The sequence below is a fragment of the Pelodiscus sinensis genome, chromosome 6 (genome assembly GCF_052426305.1).
Source record: "Pelodiscus sinensis isolate ZL-2025 chromosome 6, ASM5242630v1, whole genome shotgun sequence".
In the NCBI taxonomy this organism is placed as follows: domain Eukaryota; kingdom Metazoa; phylum Chordata; order Testudines; family Trionychidae; genus Pelodiscus; species Pelodiscus sinensis.
In genome coordinates this window covers 10,000,608-10,020,339 of record NC_143057.1, presented here as the reverse complement: position 1 = coordinate 10,020,339, position 19,732 = coordinate 10,000,608, and the positions used below count along the sequence as shown (strand labels likewise).

General features: G+C 45.6%; 1 protein-coding gene across 3 annotated transcripts in view; it reads left to right on the top strand.

Moving 5' to 3' along the window:
• Window positions 1–19,732, top strand: part of KIAA1958 (KIAA1958 ortholog) — a 129,257-nt gene that overhangs the window by 56,479 nt on the left and 53,046 nt on the right. For all 3 annotated transcript variants that reach the window (XM_089779168.1, XM_089779167.1, XM_089779166.1), the window contains one exon: window positions 1,060–2,257. In XM_089779168.1, the coding sequence (XP_089635294.1) occupies window positions 1,084–2,257 (1,174 nt within the window). In that variant the 5' untranslated portion in view covers window positions 1,060–1,083. The remainder of the gene's footprint in view (window positions 1–1,059; window positions 2,258–19,732) is intronic.

Below are 19,732 nucleotides of genomic sequence, written 5' to 3'. Positions count from 1 at the left end.
ACAGTATCTGTCGACAACTTCTGTCGACAAAGAGCGTCTAGACACATTCAGTTCTGTCGACAAAGCAAGCTGCTTTGTCGACAAAACCCTATAGTCTAGACACAACCCTACATGCAATAACACCTTCTGTCGACAGAACTCTGTCGACAGAAGGTGTTATGCCTCGTAAAATGAGGTTTACCAGCGTCGACAAAACTGCTGAGTTCTGTTGACGTTATGTCGACAGAACTCAGCGGTAGTGTAGACGCAGGTATAGTTTTGTCGACAAAAGTCCACTTTTGTCGACAAATCTCTGTAGTCTAGACACACCCTTAATGTTTTCAATGCCTCTTGTTACAGGTTTCTAGGTAGAAATTTTTGTGAAAGGGACCAATGCCATGTTTTGCTATGGATGCCAATGGAATAAAAATTTGGCTATATGAACTTGGAAAGTTTGATAAAGAAAGAAGTTTTAATTCTCAATATTCAGTAGAATATTTTTTTTAAAAGGAAGATGCATGTGAAATAGTTCAAGAATAACATTAAATCTGACCAGTGTGTGTGGAAGATTAGACTCTGTGCCTATAATACTAGTTTCAAATTCAGATTAACTATAATTTTTAAAGTGTTTTGGGGGCTTTTTCTTCAGTCCATCAGATATAAAGATTTGTACATGCACTTGTTTTAGATTTGAGTGTCAACATGTCAAATTAGATTGTCAATAGTAGCAAAGTTGCTTGTTTAAAAAAGCTGTTGTTTTTTTATCTCACTGTTGATGTGAGGAGCAGTGAGAGATTCTTTTTTGCCCTATGGTTTGAAGGCAGCATTTTATAGATAGCATGAGATGGTGCTTACAGATGAATGCTGTGTTGAAAAGTGTCTTTTAGAGCATATTATATGATATTATATTATTTGTGGATGGTTATTTGCCTTTTAAATTGTTTTATATAAGGAATATATAGAAGTAAACTTCAGCTTCTTTATTTGTAGAAAATGTGTTATGTTCTTATTTAAGGGTACACGGTCACACCTATTGAAAACATGTAGCCTAATAATTGCCTTTAATTTCCTTTTCTTTAGGAAAGCAGTTATTGATCCTATAACATGGAGGATTGCCTTCATACCTCTTCTGAAAACCTTTCCAAACTGGTCAGCTGGGCCCACAGCCATGGGACCATCTGCAGCCTCATTCCAAATCTAAAGCACTTGCTTTCGGAGGGTTCCCATGGCAACCTGACAGCGATGTGGGGCTGTAGCGCTGGTCATGCATATCATTGGCCACTGACGGCTACCTGCAGGGCTGGGTCCCAGGAAAGAGTATGCTTCCAGGACAACAGAAGCTTCAACTCGGACAGTCCCAGCATTATAGGTGTGCCCTCAGAGACACAAACTAGCCCAGGAGAGAGGTACCCCGGGAGACCAGTGAAAGCCAAGTTGGATTGTAACCGAACCAGAGACTCCTGTGATTTCTCATACTGCAGTGAGCCTTCAGAGCTAGACGAAGCTGTGGAAGAATACGAAGACGAGGCTACTCTCTTTGATATGGTCTGCGAGTCCTCAGTGACAGATGAGGATAGTGACTTTGAACCTCATACCCAAAGATCTCAATCCATTTCCCGCAAAAGGCCAGGAGCGGGCCAATCCTCGTCGTCTCTTTCGGGCTCCCAGTCTCAGGTCATTGACGAAAGCAGTGACAACGTGATCGTCAAGAAGATTAAGCAAGAAATCCCTGAAGATTATTATATTGTGGCTAATGCAGAACTTACTGGGGGCATCGATGGACCTGCATTATCGCTGACGCAAATGTCAAAACCCAAGCCTCAGTCTCATGCTGGACCTTCCTGTGTTGGCCCCTCCAAACCCACTCCCGCTGTAGCCCCTTCTCTCAGTGCTGAGCTGGACTTACGAAACGTGTCTGCTTCTCCCCCTGTCATATCGAGGCCTGCAGCTCAGAAGCCCACCAGAGTAACTCTGGCTTCCCCCAACAGGGGGCCCGCTAGCACCCCTACTGCCAACCAACAAGTAGCACTCCAGATGCCAGTCAGTACTTCCAGTACCAGCAAACAGATTAGCATTCCTTTGTCAGCCCTCCAGCTCCCTGGACAGGAAGAGCAAGTTGCTTCAGAAGACCTCCTCCAACCCGTGCCAAATCAGGTCCCAGCCTCCGAAGTAGCATTGTCTCCCTCAATTAGCGCGGAGCCGGAAGTCAGCTCTAGTCAGCAGCAACACAACACAGCTCCTGCCAACACCGCAGAGGCAACAGCCCAGTCAATACCAGGTATGAATCCTTGGAAAGCTCCTACTGTCCCGTAGGGAATTCGGTATCATTCTAAAACACACGTTTCTGAGCCAAGAATTGCAGCTGAGAAAGCGAAATATTGATCACGGTCACCATGGGTTACAGGAAGGTATTGCTAGATAAATCAGCTGCTAAGCACTTTACATTGGAAGGGTACTTGGAAAGCTTTCATTTAATAGAGCCCTGAAGCACTTGATGCAGGACGAAGTTAATCTAGGGATACTTCATAAAGGAACCAGTAGACTTTTTTTTCCTCTGCAACAGATAGCTCTGCAAGTAGGTTACACCTGACAGTCCCATAGTTTTGTAGTGTAATATCTATATGGAATAGGGCCAGATTAAGACTTACTGAGACCCTAAGCGATGTCAAGTTTAAGAAGCCCCATAGCATTACCGAAAATATGTAGTTTTCTAACGGAAAGGTGAATGAAAATAGAAATTGTAAAGTTTTATATCTGCATATGTACCAGTATATAGGAAACGATGCATCTAAAAACTAGTAATTTTTTTATATTTAGAGGCCCCTCATAATCTGAGTCCCTAAACTGTATGGGTATGGGTATGTCTACACAGCAAAGTTATTTTGAAATAAAAGCCGTTATTTCAAAATAACTTTACCAGCGTCTACACAGCCAAACCGCTATTTCAAAATTAATTCGAAATAGCGGAGCACTTATTTCAAATTTGGTAAATCTCCTTCCACAAGGAATAACGCCAAATTCGAAATAGCTATTTCAAAATAAGTGCTGTGTAGACACTTATATCGAAATAGGGGGCCTCCAGCCTTCCCAGGGTATCACTCCAGCCTCAACCAAGAACACTCCTCTCCCTCCCCCCTCCCCGGAGCTCTTAAAGGGGAAGACTCTGGCCACAGTGCCTGTGATAGCTCAAAACCTGCCAGCCCAAAGCCAGCAGTCACTGCCCCTGACCCAGTGGCCCCAAAACATGAGCCAGCAAGCCACTGGCAGCCAGCCCTCCACTGCTCCCTAGGAGCAGTCTGCCAGCTCCCAGGAGCCTGCCAGGGCCCGGAGAAGGCGGGCGCCTTCCTGGTCCAGGGTGGAGATCATGGATCTTATTCAGGTTTGGGGGGGATGCCCCCAATGTCCATGATCTCTGCACTCGGGGCGGCCCGTGAGCCTGGGAAGACTAGGTGGTCGCCTAGGGCGCTGCTGGCCTTGCCACCCCATGATTATGTCACAGCCATTGACAGCCGTGCAGGCGGGGGCGCCGATCGCGCCTTCCACCTGGGGCGCCAGCTGCTACAGCCGCCCTCAGGCCGCTCCTGTCTGCACTAGATGGAGGAACGCGGTCATCTAGGGCAGGATAGCTGCCCAGCCTGGCCACCAAAGGCCACACACGAACCCAGGAGCAGGTTTGCATGAAAATCAAGTTGGTCCGGCGAGACCCTCAACCCTGAGCCCTGAGCTTCCCCTTCTCCTTGCTTCCCCTGTCTAGCTCCCTCCTCCAAGGATTCACTCTCCCCTCTCCCACCCTCTCTCCTCCTCTCTCCTGCCTCCTTTCCCCAGTCTCACCAGAGTTTCAGTCTCCCCCCCCCCCCAGTTTTGTTAAATAAAGAGAGTTTGTGTTCATGAAAATACATGTATTTTATTTGACATCAGGAAGGGGGATGAGGGAGGGGTAAGTGGAAGGATGTGAGGGAGGAATGGGGCACAAGCCCCCAGTGGGGCAGACCAGGGAGGCTCTTAGTGCTCCTCAGGGTGGAAGCTCTCCCTCAGGGCCTCCTGGATACTGACAGCCCCCCGATGGACTTCCCGGATGGCAGCCTGCAGGAAGTGCAGCCAGGCTTGCAGCAACGAGAAGTCCACAAGAAGCACCAGAGTGCCCAGGGGCAGCTCTGGCTCCATGTTGCAGAGTGCTGTGGTGTCCCGAGTGAAGGCAACCAGAGCACGCAGAGACAAAATGCTTTGCTGTCCCTCATTGAGGTAGGCAAGCAAGCAAGGAAAGATGAGAGCCAGCTATGGGGGGGGGGTGTCCCTTTAAGCACAGGCCTCAGATAGCCTCAGGCAGCAGCCACACAAAGTAACTCTTGACCTGATGCCCTGCCAGACCTGGTTCCGGCCGGCCTAAAATGCGATTCAGCGTCCACTCAGTGTGGACGCGCTATTTCAAAATAGCAAAAAAGCTATTTCGAAATGCATTTTGTGTGTAGACGCGTTATTTCAAAATAGCTATTTCGAAATAACTATTTTGAAATAAGATATTTTGAAATAACGCTTTAGTGTAGACATACCCTATCTTACTTAGCTTGGGCATAAATCTGGTAGCAGATAGTGTGCAGCTCTCTATTTATATATAAGGAGTTTTGAGACAGAAATGCTGACTGTTGGATTCATTTGCTAAATCAGAAAGCTAAAATCTTAAGTAAAAGCAGCCTGTAGTGGTAGCCCGTGTTCTCTCCTTTCCTTATTTCTACCAAGAGAACTGACATTTGAAATGCAGGAGCAGGGTAGCAGGAATGGCTAGAGGGAAGTTCGTCCTATTATAAATCTTTATTACCTTTTTTTCACCAACTCGTAAATCACAGCAGCTTGCAAAGAACAAAGACATCCATACCCTTAAATCTTAAAGTAATAGCGCCTATCCTTTACATGAAGCAAAAGAGATTTTCCCGTTTTAAATTGAAAAAAATCCTTTTGAACATGTTCTTGTGTTTCTTTGGGCCTCCTTGTGCCCTCAGTGCAATGGTGATAAGTCTAACTAAGTGTTATGAAGGCATAAATTTCTCAAAACACCATATTTCTGTCCATTAATCTTTTCATGCCAGTGATTGCCGGTGACGGGGGTGGGGAAGAGAATCAAATGCTTTGCTTGGGGAAATCTGGTTCTCAGTACCAGCTTATTGAACAATTAGATATTGCCTGTAGTACTGTGATCTTGACTGTTGTCAAACAAAATGTTAGCTGTATGTAAAGTTCCAATGTTATTCATTAAGACCTAGCAAAGCACCCATAAGCGAGAGAATGCAGAAGTTAGTGGCTTTCATTTTTTACCCAGTGAATGGGCTCAACAAGCAAACTGCTCAGCTAGACTCACATTTCAGTGTTGATCTCTCCATTAGCCACTCCTTCACAGCAGTCCTGTCATGTGTACATTATTTGACGGAGAGCCAAAACCCCAGCTAAATTCAGATGTGATTCTGTTAGGTTAAGTCCTAGAGAGATGGATTGGTGGGCAGAGGCCAGATGCGGTATTCAAAGGTTCATGGTAAATTCATTTATCACTTAGCGTTCAGCTTCACGTATGCTAACAAGCCAGGTTCTGCTGTCAGTGATCTTGATGGGATTTCATTTAACTTGAAAGAGTATAACCCAGGGCAGAATTTGGTTCTGGGGTGTGTTCTCTTTGAAATTCCTTTGTTTTCTACCAGGTAGTAAACATATTTTCTGGCTATAGCCAGCAGTTAGCAGGGGAAAGGCCTGAAGCTATACTACCTCTGGCAATGTTCTCGTCTGCTTTTAGAAACTTAGTAACCTCTGCCCTGGTTATTAGTTGGCCGGGAGACAGCGCGCACATGAAAATCTGGATGCTGCCCCTAGAGTGGTGATGCTTCTGTAGGTAGAACTCTTCCTTGTGAATCCATTCTGAACTAGTGCCCTATGGAGATAGAGGTCTTCTGTAGGAGAAGATGCAAAATCAAGGCTTTTGCTAAAGTTCCCACAGCTCTTATTACGAAGGCAATGATGTTCTCTTAGCATTCTCAGAGTTTCAACTAAGATACTGTATAATCCCTCTCTCGACTCTCATGTAATATTGCTCTATGCTGTTAAACAACTGCCATGCTTAGTTAAACTGGCTCAGACAGAGACCAGGTGCTAACTTGCAATGAGCTCAGGGTGAGGATGGTGACTTATGTTGAATTAATTTCTTAAATGTTGTTGTTTATTTTTCTTAGTATAATACATAGGAACTCCCTCATGTGTTTACAAGTTACAGATAAAAGCTGGTTTCTGCAACCTGCTATACGCTTTAACTTTATCCAGTTCACCATCAGCAGCCAAGCAAGAATTGGCTAATACTTAGGCTTTTAAGGGAGCTATGTGGGAGAAGCCTGCCCTCCCAAATGATCTTTGTCACCTTTCCTTTTGCCAGTTCCTGACATGTCCTTCAGGCCAGGAACTAGCAGGGAGAAGGTCTATTGCACTGCTGAAATGGTGACTAAGTCTCCACTACAGCTGGGATTGACGCTCCGAAGACTGATACACTAGGGCTCGATTTAACAGGTCTAGTGAAGACCCACCAAATCAACTGCAGATTGCTCTCCAGTCGACCTCAGAAGAGTAAGGTGAGTCAATGGGAGAGTGTCTCCTGTTGACCCAGCATGGTGTGGACACTGCAGTAAATCAACCAATAATAATAATAATAATACATTATTCATTTATTTTTATTATTATTAGTATCTGGTATTGTGTACTTACGTTGACTTTCTGCGGTAGTATTGACATAGCCCAAAAAGTGAATAGGAAACATCAGATTTCCAAATGGCAACATGTGGCAAGCTGAGGTGTCATCTCGGAGGGTATAGCTACAGGTGGAAAAAGTCTTGTTTGTTTGCAGGAGGATGTGGAGGGAGCTGTGGCTCATGGGAAGGTGGAGTTGGTTTTGTAGAGAGGTAGCATTGCTAAGGTACTTAAGATGAGCACACTGGTCTTCAGTCTTGTGCTGCAGAAGGCTCAGGGTGGGAGTGTCCTAGGAGCCAACAGAGCAGTGTAGTAATTTCTGTGGCCAGACACGATCCCAGCCACAGGACAACAGGGTCGGAGGATTCCGGTAGGAGCCACCGAGGGGCTTACACATTGAAATAAACTCTGTGGGAAGGACCCCAAGAACTACAGGGCAGGGTTCTCTGGCCCGTGCTATGCAGGAGCTCAGAGTAGCAGTGGATCATAGCTAGCCCACCTGGTCTTGCAGTCTTTGAAATATGTAATGTACATCATAGAGTAAACCCTCTGAATGGCAAGTGTGATAATGAGTCTTGTCAGCTCCTTGGCATCTCATATCGATCCCTCGCTGGCATGATGGTGGTTACAAAGCCCTCCCTAAATACCGTGGAACTGAGTAGAAGAGGGAGGAGTGAGGACAAGAAACAGGATCCCTTCAGCCACCATCCTTCCCTCTGCCAGCAGCCTCAACCATCCTTCCTCCTCCCATGGTTACCAGAAATGATCTACACACTAAACAAGAGGTCAGACTGTGCAAGGGCCTCTGCTGGATCCGCGTACAGTTGCAAGGAGCTAGGGGAGGCATCTTGCCTCTGCTCTGAGGTGTGCAAGGGGAGCTGTCCTGCGGCACCCTCCTATACAAGCATGCTTTTAGTCATGCATTTGGCTAACCCTGCTGTCTCGTGTGCATGCACTGTCTTTTGCTCATCCCAGAGGGGGTTAGTAAGCATTCCTGGCTTCTTATATCCTTACCTTATGGTGCACAGCTTATGCTTCCAGGCCCTCCCCTCCCCCCCAAAAATCATGAGATTTATAAAAATATATAATACATTTTTGATTCTTTGTGTTTGCCTTCTGTTCTGAGTTGGGTTTTTTAAAAGCTTTTAAGGGACACATTTTCAACCCTTTCTCTGCAACCAGAAGAACTAGAAACATCCTTTTTCTATTAAATGAAAGCCCATAATCACATGACTTCAGGATCTGGGAATTTACAGAAACACCAACTATCACAAGACTTATGATAAAATCACAGGAGCTGGCAACACTACGTCAGGGTGTAGCTGCAGACTGACATTAAACTAATCATAGGTTCCCTTTTCACTGCAAGTATTATTTAATCAGGGTATGATAAGTATACAAATGCTCCTAATAAGCAGAGAAGCTTCTTCCTTACACGGGTAAGTAAATATGCATATGAGTAAACCTTTGGGAGACTCCGGAAAATCAAATTCATCCCTGATGTAACTCAACTAACGTCAGTGGAATTATGCTAGTGGTAAATGTAGTATGAAGTTATCAATCATGTGAAAGTTACAGAACCTGATTTAAAATCTTCCCTGAACACTAGCCCCTCTCCCCTGCTAATAGATCTCTGTAATTATAATTTTACATAGCAGAATTGATGACTTTTGGCTGAATCGGTAGCTGAAGGCTGCCTCTAGGGTCATATATTGCTGAAAGTGGTCAAATGAACAATTAAACCACTGTTGTAGATGAGTGAGACAGTTTTTCTTTTAGCCTTAGAGTAAAGAGATCAGAGGCCACTGGCAACTCATTCAACATCATAATTTATTTCGATTCTAGCTCTATCGCTGAACTAAAAATAACTTGAGTGGAGATAAATCATTTTAAAAATATACCTCTATTTTTGTGAAAATCCAGGAAGTTAAATTAACTTCCTCTCTCAATTACCCTTACCAGCTGATCTGCCAACTTTGGTTTCACTACTTGAGTCCTACACATTGCAAGGATATGCCTTTTGAAGATCACATATAATACTGCTTACCAGAATATCAAGCTGTTATTCTTATAAGCACACCTATGTTTCTCTCTATGCCCCAAAGCAGTCAAATGGTAAATTAATGTTCTGGGGCCTTAAATGTGGAAGTTCTGTTTCTTAGGCAGACATTATTTGAATTTATTTGAAGATAATGTGAGGGGGGGGGGGGGAGCAATTTGAAAATATAAGAGGATCCATCATATTAAAAAATGTTGTTTTACCTTGGAATAGTTGTATTAATACCGTCCAAGGGCTGGGTGAGGAACCTGCCAGCAGCAGCCAAAAGGCCAAACCTTATTGTCAGCAGCATTATTTAGGTATTCAGTATCTACAACAGAGCAATAAAAGTTTAATACTATTAATTATTGTTATTATTATTAACAGTAGAACATAAATGTGTATTATTATTAGGTGCTTCCTGTTATAGGTATTTATGGTATAATCAATATTTTCAAGAGAACCCTCACTTCATCTCTCAGCAAGCGTAATAAAATCTTTTAGTTTACTTTATAAATGTATGTATTTCTATTTTAAAGTACCATATGTATTTTCTGTGGTCATAATTCACCCCAGGTGTGGAGGGCTCATATAAAACCTCCTGCAATGCTGATGACCTGCAGTGGGGTGTCCATGCAAAGGATGTCATGAATGATGCATGGAACCATAGCATACCTTAAACAGGAAACACATATGAAAGAAAACAATTACAAACTACATATGCAAGAAAAAAGGGGGTGTCTACATTGCTTGAGTTCTGCCTTTGTCTTCTTTGTTTACCAAGGACCACACCCCATCTGGCACTCTGTAGAACAGAGACATCTAGTGGCTATATAATATATTGCAATATATAAACATATAATATTGTCTTCACACCCTGCTCAGAGCTCAGGTAGGTTGGCATGTAAATAAGGGGAAATAGCAGTTTGGAGATGTGCTGGAACCATAGAATCTCCAATAACACAGATCCAGAAGCCAAAAAATCTGATATAGAAGGTTAATAACAGCAGTTAATATGATAGATCATGAGGGTTCTCTGACTGGAAGGGAATTGAACACTCTGACAGAGTTCCCTGGATTGTGTGTGGTCTTCAACAGTTTTTATTTTCATAAAACTCATTTTCAGTTCAACTTCAAAATGGTGACCATCTGCAGGTGAATAGTCTCTGAGTTCTAAGGAGAATTGTTTTAAACACAGATCCATGCTGTTGAAAATCTTGTAAATGCATTTTTAAATAGAGGTTTTCCTATGAAAAAACAGCAGCACATCAGAAAAATGGGCTGTTTCAATACATTTTGTAATAATGCCATCTAATAGAAGCTCAGAAAATACCCTCTCACCTGCACAAAAGGAAGGGAGACAAAGGGCGAAGTGGAGGGAATAAAAAGTGGAGAAGAGGCGTAGAAAGCAACTATTTTTGCAGGACCCATATAAACCAATTTGTGCGCGTGCTCTCTCTCTCTCTCTCTCTTAGCTCTGCAAAAGGGCTAGTTAATAAATGGTACTGCTAGTAACATGCCAAGTCTTTGATGATACCAATGGATGCAGGAAGACAATGCGCATATGAATTACAGCACCATTGAAAACACAGGAGAAAACCCTGGCAAGAACCAACATTTCTGGGCTGGAGATTTATTTATTTATTTTGTGGAGTGTTTTCTGGGGTTCTACTTAATACGGGAGCTCTCTGTGTCTTACAGATGGTGGTGCCCAAAGCTAGAAAAATTGGGCCGTGAGGTTCACCATCAGATGGGGTGAGCAAGAGGCACCAAGCCTATGTGGGATTCTTAGCAGTCACCTGTTTTGCTTGTCTACTTAAGGCTGGCACCATCTATCCTGAAATAGAAACTGCAGTTAGGGCCTGACCTAAAGCCCATTGCCGTCAATGGAAGGACTTGCACTGAGGTCTATGGGGTTTGGATCAGGCCCATACTTGGGTATACACAGTGCTTTTTTTGTAAAAAAAAAAAAAAAAAAAAAGGTGCTGGTACTCCAGGCACGGTTGCCAGATGGTCTCCCAAAAAATACCAAACACATGGGCTAAAAATTTGTCGAGCAAAAAAAAAAAAAAAGCCCACCCACACCCAACACATCCTGTGTGTCTACTACCAAGACCACCAAGCTGGTAACAAAGGGGGGGAAGCAGCAGAGTCTGCTTTGCAAAGCAGCCGCCTGCTACCCAAAGCAGAGAGAGGCAGACCATGGGGCAACACAATGGTGGTGGGGGGGGAGCGACCATGGGTAGGAAGGTGACTCCTCCATAGCCAGGTCTTTGGGTGTCCCAGTGGGAAGAAGCAGAAATTCCACCCCAGTCAGTTTTGGCTGAGAGCCCGTGGAAGGCTTCTAAACGCAACGACAAAGCACCTGTGGGCTTCTCTCCTGGACTGCGGCGCTGCAACGCGCTGGAACAGCGCTCAGGAGCAGGGCCAGGGCTTCCCCTCATCCCCAAGGGGTCACTCCTCCTCGGACGCAATCAGCTGAGAGCTCCCAGTGCCGATCGCACCCCACCTCCCAGCCACTCCCCTCGCCCCCACCCGGCTTCTGCACGCAACCAAAGGCTCACAGCACCGATCGCAGCCCTGCCTCCCAGCCTGGGACTCCCTCTGGTTGCGTGCAGAAGCGTGGAGGGACTCCCAGCCACTCCCCCCGCCCCTGCCAGGCTTTTGCAGGTTACCACAGGCTCCCAGCGCCGATCGCAGCCCCGCCTTCCAGCCACTCCCCCCGTCCCCACCAGACTTCCGTCCGGCACCAGCCAGAAAAACAGAAAATACTGAACATTGCACGTGTCCAGTATTTTCTTAATTTTTTTTACCAGATAAAGGGTGCAAAAACCGGACTGTCCAGTAGAATACTGGACACCTGGCAAAGGGGAAAAGGTGCTGGTACTCCATGGGAAAAGTTGTTGGGCTCTGACTGGAGGTGCCGGTACTGCATACCGGGCAGTACCATCACAAAAAAAAGCACATGTTCATCAAAGAGTTGGTTTTACTGAATCCTAACACTTTCAACAGCAGCAGAGTCTCAGAGGAGCTGTGCGTCCCCTTTTCTCAGTGACAAGAGAATGCCTCTTTTATAAAGGCTGATCTACAAAGCCAGGGCACAGTGACCTTTCAGTTCATCAGTTTCTCTCTCATATTAATTACAGGCAGTCCCCGGGTTACGTACAAGATAGGGACTGTAGGTTTGTTCTTAAGTTGAATCTGTATGTAAGTCGGAACTGGCGTCCAGATTCAGACACTGCTGAATCTGGACGCCAGTTCTGACTTACATACAGAATCAACTTAAGAAACCCAGGCGTCCCCAAGTCAGCTGCTGCTGAAACTGATCAGCAGCTGATTCCAGGAAGCCCGGGGCAGAGCAACTCTGCCTGGGGCTTCCTGTAGTCAGCGCTGGTCAGTTTCAGCAGCGGCTGACTTGGGGACGCCTGGGGCAGAGCAGCTGGGGTGCTGCTGGGTTGCTCCAGTAGCGCCGCTCCTCGGTGCTACTGGACCAACCCAGCAGCACCCCATCTGCTCTGCCCCAGGCGTCCTGATTCAGCCGCTGCTGAAACTGACCAGCAGCGGCTGAATCAGGACCTGGGGCAGAGCAGCTGGGATGCTGCCGGGTTGGTCCAGTAGTGCCCAGAGCGGGTGCTGCAGGACCAATCGGCAGCGCCCCAGCTGCTCTGCCCCAGAGTCCAAAACAAAAGCCTGGTCTGCTGGGGGGAGGGGGGAGAGCACACTAGCTGCGCTCCCCCCCCCCAGCAGACCAGGGACACGGGGAGCAGAGCCGCAGCGGGGGACGGTCCCCACCAGACCACAGGCTCCCGGACTGAAGCCGCAGCCGCGGGGGGGTCCCGCGCCTCTGAGGCTTTGCCAGAGCAAAGCCTCAGAGGCGCGGGGAACCGCCGCTGCTGCCGCTTCAGTCTGGGTGCCTGTGGTCTGCTGGGGACTGTCCCCAGCAGACCACAGGCACCCAGACTGAAGCGGCAGCAGCGGCGGTTCCCCGCGCCTCTGAGGCTTTGCTCTGGCAAAGCCTCAGAAGCGCGGGAACCCGCCCGGTGCCCCTGGTCTGCTGGAGACGGTCTCCAGCAGACCAGGGGCACCGGAGCAGCTTACGAACGGGGCTTTCTCGCCCCGACCTCCGGGGCGAGAAAGCCCCGTTCGTAAGTGCGGATCCGCGTAAGTCGGGGACTGCCTGTACTTCATTTGTTAACCAGGTCCCTGTTTGTTTGAGCCCTTGCAGTGATACTAAAATCCACTTATAAAGTAAAATAGAATTCTATGCATTGTCAAGAGCATGTTGCTCTCTAGGAGTATGTACTAGCAAGAAAAAATATTTGCTGGAGACAGAAAATACATGTTTCTAAAATTAGTCTGGAAACCCGGTAGCAGATTTTTTTTATCAGCTCAGATACAATCCAGCATGTTGTTTATTGAACATTAAAGCATGTGCTTAAGGACTAAAAGCATCCCAATTCAACCAAGTGTGCTTAATGGTACGCATATGCTTAAGTGTATTTCTGAACAGAGAGGAGTGGTTGTATGGAGCATTACGTGTGAGCTGCAAGACAGAAACAAATTGAAACATTTGTTTCCTCAATTGCTCCATTAGAAAATCAGACTTGTGAACTCTTTTCACTGGAGTTTTCTCCTGCTTGTTCTGTCAGATGCCGCCTCTTTCCTCCTTCGTGAGGAGGGAGAGCTGCAGCTCAGGCCGTGGCCTTATGACATCCCTGTTCAGGTCCCTAAAAAATCGTGCCAATCCCCTCCAGAGCAGAGCAAGAAGTGGGAACCTGGCCATTGAAATGAACAAAACCAGGCAGAAAATAGGTATGAAGATTGTCACCATTTACATCACAATGGGTCAGTAAAGGGCAAAACCAATTTCTTTTTTGTTATTGCTTTGCAGTTCATCAGTAAGTTGAGAGACACGGGTAGCTGAGAGAGCCTCATAAATAAGCATTAACATCCTCAAGCTTTACAGTATGATGCCTTGAAATATTAAGTGTAAAATCCTGATTGTATTGACGTTGGTGGTAGGAGCCAGAAGAGGTGGGAGCGAGGCGGAGGCTTGGGGAAGTGGTGGAGTGGAGGCAGGGCAGAGGCAGGAAGAGATGGTGTGGAACAGAGCAGGGACGGGGTGCGGGGGGATGGAGTGGAGTGGGGTGGGTGTGTGCGGATGGAGCAGTGGAGTAGGGGTGAGGCGGAGACAGAGTGGGGGCAGGAAGAAGCAGGGCAGGGCCTGGGGCACGTGTTGAGGCTGTCTCTGGTCCTGTACCCCACAAGGGACAGCCCTGTACATTAGTGTTCTATTCAGAAAGCAACTGCTGTGGGTGATGACTCGTGGAAACTCCATTCGTTTCATGCTAGTTACAGAGACTGCTCCCTTTTATGTCATGGGGTAAAGATTAAGAACGTAAGAGCAGCCATACTTGGTCAGACCATAGATCCAGGAACACCATTCCAACCTGTCCTGGCTAATAGCCGTTTATAGACCTATTCTCTATGAACTTATCTAGTCATTTCTCCAAGACTAGTAGCTGCATACAATGTTCCCTCTGTTTTCCATTCATGTGCAGAATACATTTTGTCAGCTATACCATAGCCTATGCAGATGTGCACCACCAAAGGAAATGCATGCTGGCAGCTGTGGATGCTCTACTAATCAGCTGGGCAACATTTGGATCTCTCTTGGGTGGCTGCCCAAGAGTTTAGCTTACAGCAGCGTTTCTCAAACTGTGGGTTCCCACCCCGTAGGGGGTCACGAGCAACTTAGAGGGGGACCGCAAACAAATTAGAGGGGGGGTTGCGAGCAACCGAGTATCACAAGTTTGAGAACCCCTGGCTTACAGGGAAAACTGACTGCATAGTGCCTAAACTGGCATGATGGGACGGCTAACGCTGCTCCCTTTCTTGGGCGAAATTTGCCATGTGTTTATAAAAATTGGCTGAAAAATTATCTCAAGGGGCACATTGATCTTAATGGGTATGGCCCCTTCTGGAGAGAGGAGTCTTCCTTGGAACACTAACACATGATTTTTAGCAAGTCGGGTAAGCCATTGTACATGCACAACTTAGCACACGATCGTGCTCTGTACAATGCAATCCCTGTGATTGCACCGCTATCCCACTCTATTAAATGGGATTCACATGACACAGCTCATTTGCTTTTAATAGTGATCTTGAAATATTTGCTGTCTTTTCTAATAAATATCACCCAGCTATTATGGTCAAATACTCTGTAAATTCTTGAAAAGAACAGACACTGTTTCCATATTTCCTTTGTGTGAATATTGGAGTCTCTGGTACTGTATGTAAAATCACTCTGGTACTATACATTAATTAGTAGCAATTTTCCAAGGTACGCTTCTGTCATATCTTTTGGCCTACTTACAAAAATTAGCATCTCCGTACCCATTAGGGTTATTACTTTCTCGATGGATGGTAATGAATGTTAAGCTTTGCAAGTAGAGCCTAATTTATTAGCATGTGTGTCTCCTTTTCGACGTAATGTATCCTGTTAATTTTTATATTTTTGCACTGTCTGTCTTTCTTTGGAAGCTGACCTTGGTCTGTAAGAATCACCTTACAATTCCAGCAAAATGCAGGACAATGTAGCACTTTAAAGACTAACAAGATGGTTTATTAGGTGATGACCTTTCGTGGGCCAGACCCACTTCCTCAGATCAAATAGTGGAAGAAAATAGTCACAACCATATATACCAAAGGATACAATTAAAAAAATGAACACATATGAAAAGGACAAATCACATTTCAGAACAGGAGGGGGATGCGGGGGGGGGGAGGGGAAGGAAGGAAGGTATCACCTCTAATACCATTAGCTCACAAACATCCCACTCTTCCCACCTCTAATATCATCAATTCACAGACACTTACCTTCCTTCCTTCCCACCCCCCCCCCCGCATCCCCCTCCTGTTCTGAAATGTGATTTGTCCTTTTCATATGTGTTCATTTTTTTAATTGTATCCTTTGGTATATATGGTTGTGACTATTTTCTTCCACTATTTGATCTGAGGAAGTGGGTCTGGCCCACGAAAGCTCATCATCTAATAAACCATCTTGTTAGTCTTTAAAGTGCTACATTGTCCTGCATTTTGCTTCAGCTACCCCAGACTAACACGGCTACATTTCTATCACTATCTTACAATTCCATACTAGCCACAGAGGAAAGCATGTATATTTCATAGAGGACATTACTTCCCCCTATGGCTTTAAATTGGCAATCAAATTAAATAAAATAGACCCTGCCGGTGAGACCCTTGCTTTGGCCTCTTTATGCCAGATAATAGACTACAGTGACAGAAACGGACAATAAAAGCACTATTTTTGGCTAGGGGCAGGATTCTTCGATGGCAGACAGACCCTGCAGAAGACAACCATAAGGCTACCCTCCCCCCAACCCAGAGGCAAGTCTTGCATCAGGAGAGGTGGGTTTGAGTAGGGATCCGGCCCCCAGGATTGTCTCAGTTCTCCTGGGGGCCTCTGACACAGCCAAGGACTGGAAGTGCCCACCTTCTCTCTCCCTGCTTGCCTGAGTTGCAAGACTCCCAGACAGGCACACCGAGGGGGGAAAGGGTCCAGCAATTTAAAAGGAATGCCATGACAGCAGCCGAGGCTGGATTGCTGGGCCCTTTAAATTGCCATCAGAGCCCCATGTAGCGTGGTCTGTGCAGTGCCAAGGGATGCATGGGGGAGGCTACCGCACTGCCCCTCTTCTTATGCCCGAGGCCTTGCCTCTTCTGGGGGGGTCTAGGACTGAGTCATCCCCTGCCTTTTGTCCAGGGCCTGGAGAAATCTGTCACCATCCCTGGATCCAGAACAGAATCTCACCTTGCATCTCCCATAAGTAGTTCGTCACCTTAGAGTGACAGTATTTTATCTTTACGTTTTGATAAATAAAATACCCATTTTATGTCAAATCCTGGTCCCATTGAAATCTGCAGGAGTTTTGCCACTGACTTTGGTAAGCCCAAGATTTGGCTATTTATATTTAAACCTCAAAGGTCACCAAAGCCCTGCTTCAGGAAAGCACTTAAATCCATGCTTAAATGCTTCCTGTTCAGGATGGAATGGATCTTAAGTAGGTGCTCGGTGTGGAACACATGCCCAAGTGCTGTCCTGAATAGGGATGCTGTCCCAAAGCTACATCTACATTTAAAAGTTTAAAGCACAGCAGTGGCAGTGTGGCCATGACACATATGCTGGAAGAGAGCTTTCCCATCACTCTATGTAAACCTCCTCCACAAGGGGAGTAGCTAAGGGTATGTCTACACTACCACCCTAGTTCGAACTAGGGTGGTTAATGTAGTCATACGAACTTGCAAATGAAGCCCGGGATTTGAATTTCCCGGGCTTCATTTGCATGTTGCCGGGTGCCGCCATTTTTAAATGTCCGCTAGTGCGGACTATGTGTCCACGGCTACACACGGCACAAACTAGATAGTTCAGATTAGGCTTCCTATTCCGAACTATCAGTACACCTCATGGAACGCCTCGTACAGGCGTACAGATAGTTCAGAATAGGAAGCCTAATCCGAACTATCTAGTTTGTGCCGCGTGTAGCCGCGGACACGGAGTCCACACTAGCAGACATTTAAAAATGGCGGCGCCCGGCAACATGCAAATGAAATTCAAATCCCGGGCTTCATTTGCAAGTTCATATGACTACATTAACCACCCTAGTTCGAACTAGGGTGGTAGTGCAGACATACCCTAACAGCTCTGGGAACAGGGCTGCCTGTACTGTAGCCTGGTTCACTCTGGCACTTCACAACACTGTGCTTGAAGGGAGTGGAGATGTTTTCACATCCTTGAGCCAGAAAGTTAGTGTTGTAAAGTGTAGATTTAGCCTAAATCTGGGACTAAGGACTTGTCTACACTTGAAATATAACAGTGTCATAAAAGTTGGATCCAAAATGGTATGGTTTAAATCTACATGAAAAGCAGATTTTAAGTAATGTATTCTTATTCTGACTGTTGTGTTGTGCATTTACTCTCTTCTATTTGTTGCAATTTTATAGAAATAGTTGAAGTAAACATTATTTCCCCTACAATCTGCATTCTAATCCTGAAATATTTTAATTGTTCTAGTTTTTAAAAATTCACTGTATTGTAATTGAACATTCTATTCATTTTTTGAGGAAAATATACAGCAAACCTTTCAAAATTACATGCTGCTATTTATGCAGAACATATAATAGAGATAATTACCACCGGAAATTGAACTTGAAAGTCCTGTTGGAACATTCTGCCGGAGTCAGGATTCTGGGTCTGATGGGGCCAGCCAAGTGCAGTTTGCAAATGTCCAAACTGGCTCAAAATTATGCACACAAGATTTTCAAGAACAAGGACCCGAGGTTTGCAAATGGTATGGACTTTGAGCTTTTGACTATACTCAGATGGATATGAGTTCCAGGCCTCTTGCCAAACCACCAAACAGCTGATCAACAGATAATGACTTTGGATAACTAATGAGCTGGGCTGGATTAGACCCACTGACCTGCAGGTAAAAGATTCTGTGTTTAATTATACTTAGGTCAGTAAGTGTGTTGGCTACATCTTACTCTCAGCGTGCACCTATGACTCTCATTACCATTAATAACAGTAGGGCACATGCAGTGAGAGAAGTTGATATGCCTACACATTGAATAAATTTACTGTAGGCTTTAGATTAATAATAACACTGTATTTTGCTATTGTTTTTCAGTAACTACATATGCATGATGAGAACAACCCTTGAAGCAAAACATATAACCAGTGGGGTAATAATTAACCGTTAATTTGCCATAATAGCTATGTATGTACGTAATTATATTGTTCTGTGTTTGTACAGCACTTTGCACAGTGGGATCCTAGTCTATGACTGCAATTCTTAGGTGCTAGAGTATACAAATTAATAATAATATTGTGATCACTAAAGCACCATCGGAAAGCAGACAGAACTGCTGGGCCCCAGGACAAGGTGGGGGAGGGAGGGTGCTCCATACTCCCAGTAGGGGCAGGGCCTCAGGCAGAAGGGGCAGGGTTGGAAGCAGCCAGCCCTCAGTGCTGCCTAGACCATGCCTTACTCTCCCCATGCCCCCGGACAGCCTTCAGCACCATCTGGACCATGCCATCCTTGACCTCCCTCCACCCCCGTCAGTGGGCCTGAGCACCACAGGCATGCTTGGTGCTTCAATGGATGAATAAAGACCTTGCAATCTAAATTGAGACTCTTGCCAGGAGGAGAAGACGGCATAGAACTGGAGCTAGAAAAGACAGGGAGAAAAGGAAGACTATGGGATATGCAGCCACTAAAGGAAGCTAGGGTGGGACTTTCAGACAGAAGTGCTTAGTGACGGCCTAGCTTTTCTCCTGTGGGAGGTTTGCTGTTGACTGCAGAATTAGACCAATGCTGAGAACTGCATGGTTATGCTTTTTACAAAGATAATGTTGTTTGGAGCCAAAGAATGAAACTAGGAGCACTTCTGTATTTTCTAATGCTAATTTATAAACTGTAATTTTTAAACAGACCTCCGGGGTGAAACGGAGGTCACTTGAATCATTGCTTGGATGAAAGCACTCAAGGGAAAACACAGATTCTGCTGGAGGCAGTGTTGGCAAATTATTAGGGGTGCTCTTCTGCTGAGGTATTCCACTGATGCAACAGCAGCGGCTTGAGAACTGGGCTGTCCCACTGTTATTACATTTCCCACTGGGAAAACTGAAGAAAAAGCTCAGAGTAGACAAAGCTGAAAGGTGTAAAACCAAGATCCAACCATTAGTGATTATAAGATCCTAACAATAGCAGAATTAGCCTCAGAGACCTAGCTAAGTTCCCATGCGAGCTGTTGGTTTTATTCCAGCCTAAATTCTGCCTGCAGCTCCAACTGGATACTTGGTGTCTCGTTGCAAATCTAAGGAGTACCGTATTTCATCCAAGCAAAACACATCACTGAAATATACATGAACAGTCCCAGTTGACTTCAGTGGGACTTAAGCATATATTTGAAGTT